Source organism: Chaetura pelagica, unplaced genomic scaffold (assembly GCF_000747805.2).
Source record: "Chaetura pelagica isolate M959 unplaced genomic scaffold, ChaPel_1.0 scaffold298, whole genome shotgun sequence".
Classification (NCBI taxonomy): Eukaryota; Metazoa; Chordata; class Aves; order Apodiformes; family Apodidae; genus Chaetura; species Chaetura pelagica.
This window is the reverse complement of record NW_009954304.1, coordinates 279,171-285,856: the sequence shown is the minus strand read 5'-3', so window position 1 is coordinate 285,856 and position 6,686 is coordinate 279,171. Positions and strand designations below refer to the sequence as shown.

The following is a 6,686-nucleotide window of genomic DNA, read 5'->3' as shown; positions in this document are numbered from 1 at the left end:
TTGTTCAAGACAGTGTGTGGTTCCAAATCTAGAAATTATGTGTTGTCTCAATGACAATCTCTGGCCTTTCAACAAGAAATAAAACCAGGTAAAACAATTGTTTTTATTTAGTTATGTGTAACTGTTTAATGGACTTTAACTGTAATGAAAATAATGAAATATATTATGACACTGATTTTCAAGTGCTTGTTAACACTAGAGTTTTCTTGGATTGAAGTAGACTATAAATTATAACAGCTATTTTTAAACAATGCTACCTGTGACCCTGCCTATTCTAGAAATCAATGTCACATTACAAGGACATGAAACCACTTTCAGCTATTTCTGAAAAACTCCATCAGCAAACAAGCCCTTTTAGCCTATCTTCTACTTTGACAGATTGTCCAAGATATAAATTTGGTCAATAAAAACAAAATGTTCTTTTAAAAGTTAAAAAAGTCAGAGCCAACAAACACAATGTAACTTCTAAACAACCCCTCAGTTTTCCTGTCTCTGTCTATCTCCTCCTCCCACCCAAAATAAACAGATCCAGCTTGAAAGATGCTGGCCAGTAATGAGAGACAGTGCACATCCATCACACCCACTGCCTCGGGTGAAGTAAGGGCACACAGGCTCTTGGAAGATCTTATTCAGACTCTGAATATAAAACTCAAAAACCCAAAGGAAGGCAACAAAGTATATGAGGAATATTTATCACCCCTAACTTATGTCCTTTTTTCTACCCTGCCAAAAGTGTGCCCCAGGAACACTAAAGCAGTGACTCCCAAAGACACACAGGTGAAAGGGTCACAACTGGTCCCTGGTGGGGAAAAACAATGAAACATACAGTGTTTTCATTGGAATATCTTATGATTGTGTTACACAGTAGCTTATGAGAAGGTTTAAAAGCTGTTGGAAGGAATGTTGTGTTATTACTCCCACAGGAACCAGAGCCCTTACTGTGCCCCTGGCCTGCTTCACTACCGTATGTTTTATGCTTATTAACTCCCATGCTGCCCTTCAACACTGAATTTATACCAATTCTGAATGTCACTCAATGTATTTATTTATATATATATTACTTTAGATAAGCTTACTCTTAATGTGCCGGGAGGCTCCTTTAAGTGGCTTCAGACAGTATTTCTTGTTGCATTCTATGGTGGTTGTAAATTTCCCCCTTATTACATAAACTATGTCAGGATATACACATCTTATGTGTGTATGAAATGCCTACTGTTTCCAGTGGCACACAGATTGTACCTTCTCAAAGTCAGATACGAAATTAAGTAAAAAGAAAATAAATATTGCACAGAACAATTTCAAAAAGTGCCATGGTTACAGTTCATATACAAGAAGAATTTACTGCCTGGTTTCTACTTAACTGTTTATGTAACAGTTCTAGCTCTATAACTTAGCATGATGGACAAACGAGTAGAAGAGAGAGGCAGTATATTAAAGACCTTCTTTATATTCAAAAGAAGAATATAGTTAGCTTTATAAAATAAGCATGGTCAGAATTACTGCACTTGAGTACATGAAGTGGGATATTCAGATTCTGTAGCATCAGTGGCTTAAGAAACTTCCAATAATATGTCCAAGCAAAACCTTGTCATTGACCCTATTTGTCTTAGGAGAGAGCCAGAACTAAGATGTCATTGCCTTAATCAATCCAGAGATAAATGGGACAAGTAAAACTGATTACAGTAACCAGAAGTTCAAAATACTGAGGAATGTAATAAAAACTGAAACTTGGACCTTACGCCCACCTCAATGTCTATTTTCTTAGGAGATATGATCAAATTTTGAACACAAAAAGTTTAGATTTCAAAATAGTTTTACAGTCTCTACCATTGAAACAACTGCCTTCATTACTAATCCTGTTATTTTAATAGAAAAATGTTGCTGTTGACTCGGGTTTTATTCCATGTATTTAAACTTAGCCCTGTGATATTTTGCAACTAGAAACATTGCAAGTCATACCAGTTCATAACGAGGAACTAAAAAATGCAATCCATTAAAAAAAAATAAAACCAGAAACCCATTCGTTCAGTAACCAGCAAAGTGAAATATCAAAGCAAACGAATAGCATCAATGATGAAAATACACAAAAAACCCCTAAATTAGCTTAAGTTTTAGTCATCTGAGGTATCATAAGCAACACTGATGAGATTTTTTAAAGAATATATGACTTTAATTGACTTTGTCCCTTTAATGATAAATTTACAATGAAAATGGCATGTCCACCATCATTTTGAAATACAACATAACTACCACCAATTTGCTGAAAATGCCTTTGCTTTCTATTTGTTTGTGGCAAAGGAGTAAATCTGACAAAAATAAATCCTTATATACATCCACCCTTGTGGGAACAATAGCAAGACAAAATATTTCTAATTAAATAAAATAAGATAAAAATCATATTATATAGTATAAATATTCCTCCTGGACCTCCTCAAGCAAGATTTTCTTCAGCACGCTGTCTATTACATCAACCTCCACTTAAAACAAACAAATAAACAAACAAACAAACAAAAAACGCAAAAGAAAAAAAAACAACAAACAAGACCTGTTTATTGAGAATGAGGTAAAAGGATGCATTTGATATTAGCCTGATATTTTACCTCTTGTCACTTGGGTAGTAACTCTTCCTAATCTCCAATATCAACATCAGTCCACCCCCAGAACTGAGGCCACTTGTATCGAGAAGCTCACACCCTGCTAATAAATGCATGGCACCCATGCAACTTCTGGTGCAGTTCCTGATCCTCTGAGACCCCTCTCCCAAAGGCTGTCAAAGATGTTACTGGTAACTCCTCCCATATTTGCCATTCACAAGTCAAGTGGAGATGGTTGTATTTGATTTGGAAGTGGAGAAGTTTGTTTTGCCATAATTCCATGCTCCCATAATGTGTACTCAAGCATTAGTGGACAAATACACCAAATAAATATCAGATAAAAGCACCCAAAATACTCTTGGTAATGTAAAGAGAGGATATATTTTCGGGTACGGTCAGAGAAGATATTCAAAGCCTCCACTGTTGCTTCTAGAAATGTCAGGACAATTCAGAAATGTCAGTTCCTTTACCGGTTTCCAGATTGCAATTGAAGGATCATGTAGCTCTCTCGCTCTTTCTCTCTGTTTCTCTTTCTCTAAATAGGTCTATAAAGATCAGCTGGAAAGTGCAGACAGAATTGTTCACTGGTTAGCTTTACTTAGAGCTACAGGGTATATATGTGCTTTGTTTTGTCTTATTGATCAATCTAGCTTACATTTTTAGCACACACAAACAAAAATCAGGAAAAAAAAAAAAAAGTCGATGAAAAACACAAACAACACAAAACAAATAAGGTTCCAATCGTGCAAATTTTGCTTCACTGGATAAAGCACTTCTTGACACAGTAATGTCCAGAATCCCCCTCCCCCAGAAAAATACAGGACTGAGACTGAAGCCATTCTTTTTTTTTCTTTTTTTTTTTCCCTTTTTTTTTCTTTTTTTTTTTTTCTTTTTTTCCTTAAGGCTATACAACACAAAGAAATAAAGCATGGAAAGAACACCTCATTGGACTGAATGCTTCATTCTTCTTGGCTCTGGAGTGAGCCTTTGACAAAGCAATTGTGTGGTCCAAGTAATTTGTCTCATCGGGACAACAACAAGAGAAAGAAAAAGAGGAAAAAAAAACAAATAAGAGGGGAAAAAAACCAAACTAATAAAAAAAAGAATAAGAAAGTCAATGATCCCAACAATAAAATCCAAAATTGACTTTACAATCACAGGTACAAATTGCTCAGGTCGATAATTTCATTTCTCCTAAAGATCACTTTCATCTAAAACTAATTAGAGGCGCAGGTTCCCGAGGAATTGTCAATATTCAAAGCAAATGTTGGAGTTTTAGAAGGTTATCATTCTTCTACAGTGACAGTCTGACGGGGTGACTGGAAATATTGTCATGTGCTGCCAAGTTCAAGGTGTCATTAATGATTGAATCCTTGCTCTGGCTCATGGATCTGTCTCCTATTTGGACTTCTTTTATAGTGGAAATACTAAGAAGCCGGAAAAGGTTGAATATTTCCACCCTCCCATGAGGTTACCCCTTTCCAGTTTGAGATGCACTTTGTCTTCTCTTTCCATGTGGAGCAAGACCCCATTGCTGGCTGCTTCTCTGGTGACGTCCTGATCCCCTGCAAAAGCTGAAATCACTGGGTAGCCGTTTTGCATTAAACTTACCTAAAAAGTGCAAAGAAAGAGAATCTGAGTTTTCTTAATACTCTTGATGACTTTTCTGCCCTATGCACATCACTAAACTTTTGTGCAGATTAGAAATAGGGTTGAATTAAGCCAAGGCAATGTGTGATTTCTGTCATGCACACAAACTCCTTTAACTAAAATAACCTATAGTCTCATTCTTCACTTGATTTTATAAGTACACATTAGTGTTTAGAAATAAGCATTTGAAAAAAAAGGAAAGACAGCACCTTTTTAAGATCTTAACCCACCTGGATGGTTTGTCTGTTATAGACCTTGACCACGTGGAAACTGAAACTATATATCCCTTTTCTTGGTGCTACAAATATACTGGAAGCAAGATCAAAATGGTTGCCAATATTAACTAATACCTGGAAAGTAAACAAACAAACAAAACAAAACAAAACAACAAAACAGAAAAAGGAGAGAAAAAGAGAGAGAAATCAGGCTGCACCTTAGAAAAGTGTCAGTGAAAATCTGACATAAGCTCCATGACCAATGTAAAAACCTAGCTGAAATAGCATTTGCAGCACAATCAAAAGTGCACTGCAGGGGAAAGGAGCCAAGTTACAGGGGCATTTTAAAAGCATTGCAGTTCATAAAATGGTTTAGTTACACAAATATGATCTCCAAAGCCTGTTAGATGAAGTGCAAATGCCCACACTGCACTGTCAATAAAGCAAAGGTGCAGTAGCAGAGGGGTGGACGGAAGGGGGGAGGTAAGGAGGGAGGGGAAAGAAGCATAAGAAAAAAAAAACCCTGAAACGCATCAACACACTATGCAAATGTAGGTTTCTTTAGCTAGCCTTACTGAAACCAGACCTGCCCTCGAGTTTAATAGGGTATAACACTAAAGTCGTTCTGCAGAGAGGGGCGAAAAAGGGAAGACGTCGCCCAGCACCAGCAATACCCGCCGGCTCATGCTTCTCTGCTGCCCGGGAGGGCTGGGCCGGCTGTCCCGTACCCTCCTCGGGCGACAGAACTGGGCCTCCTCCTCCTCCCCGACAACAAGTTTAATTTGTTATATACATCTTGAAACAAGGAAAAAAGATAAAGAGTTGAGCCCTCCGGCAAAGGAACAAAGCCCCGGGGGGCAGCGCCAGCCGCATCCTGCCCCATTGAAGGCTGGCGCTGTGAAACCGGCCCATTTGATGGGGATCCGACCCCGGCTCATCCGCTCACTTCCTTGCCAGGCTCCAGCGACGGGGAGTCTGTTCTGTCTTAAGGGACGGGGTAACGAGGGAAAAAAAAACAAAACCAAACAACCCGAGGGCCCATGGCGATATTCTGTGACGAGCGGGCGAGCCCGAGCCGGCCGCTCCGCTGTGCCCGTCCCCGGAGCGCCCGGCCCCGCTCAGCTTCCCGGGCTACAGCCTCTGTTTTCATCAGGAAACAAAACACAAAGCAGGAGGAAACGAAAACAAAAAACCCCAAATCCCGAGACTTTCCTCCCTGATAGCCAAACCCTACTGTTCCCAAGAAAGGAAAAAATAAAATAAATAAAAAAAAAATTTAAAAAAATTTAAAAAAACCCCGAATCCATGATTGTTGGAACACCGAGGGAAGAACCCCTTCATACTCCTGAGAACTCAGCATTGCGGGGTAAAGCGTCTTAAGAAGGCTACACATTAAGCAAGCTCTTTTTAATTTTTTTTCTCTCTTGATCTGACTTTATGAGATCTTGTAGGCAAGGAATAGCTGTGCAAACTCATTAGCAAGGACAGGTAGACAAGATGAATGACAGCAGGACAGACAGGTGGAAAAAGAAAAACCCAGAGCAAAGAGTTTGCGTGTGCTAATTTTGGCTGACTCTGCAAATACTTCTTCATGAGTCAGATGCCGTAGAAAAAAAGTAAATTGCATCTAAAAAACCAGGTGGAAGGATGGGACGTATGCCGTGCAGGATAACACTGCTCCGTTATAGCCCAGCGGGGACACCCATTCGCCTCTTCTCATAACGCGGGCAACACCTCTTCTTCCTCATCCCTCCCTTTCCCTGAGAGATGCTGTAACACTGCCAAACGCGCTCGGAACAGGCAGGTCCGGCGACTCCTCCTGGGTAAATCTCTGTCCTCCTCTTGCCCTGAAAATCAGCATTTCCGACCGAACATGCTGGGGGGGTCGGGGGGGACATGTGCACCCTTCCCCCCAGGATAGCCCCTGTCTTGCCGGGGCAATCCTCAGCTTCCAGGTGCTCTCGCAGGCGTTCGAGGCACAAACTCGCACTTTAAAAGTCCTCTCTGTACGAGCGATGGGACCGGGCAAGAAGCTCAGCGTTACCCCTTCCCACACCAAGACCACCACCCCGGGAAAGCCTCACAGCCTCCTAAAAGAATTTACCCAACTCTTCCTGAGGAGTTGAGTTGCAAAACTGCTACTGAGCGAGTGGGTCAGAACTAAGAGACGGGCGCAAGAACGAATAAGCGTGTAGTCACGGGGGGCTAGGGGCGGGGATGGCCGCGC

The 6,686-nt window shown here is 40.4% G+C and overlaps 1 protein-coding gene across 1 annotated transcript; it reads right to left on the bottom strand.

The window, feature by feature from the left end:
* Nucleotides 1-3,287: 3,287 nt before the first annotated feature.
* Nucleotides 3,288-5,609, bottom strand: CBLN2 (cerebellin 2 precursor). The gene is made up of 3 exons (XM_010003910.1): nucleotides 5,490-5,609; nucleotides 4,475-4,594; nucleotides 3,288-4,205 (listed from the first exon to the last, which is right to left on the bottom strand). Exons 1-3 carry the CDS (start codon nucleotides 5,607-5,609, stop codon nucleotides 4,008-4,010), a joined length of 438 nt encoding a protein of 145 aa, XP_010002212.1. The 3' UTR covers nucleotides 3,288-4,007.
* Between the last annotated feature and the right edge of the window lie 1,077 nt (nucleotides 5,610-6,686).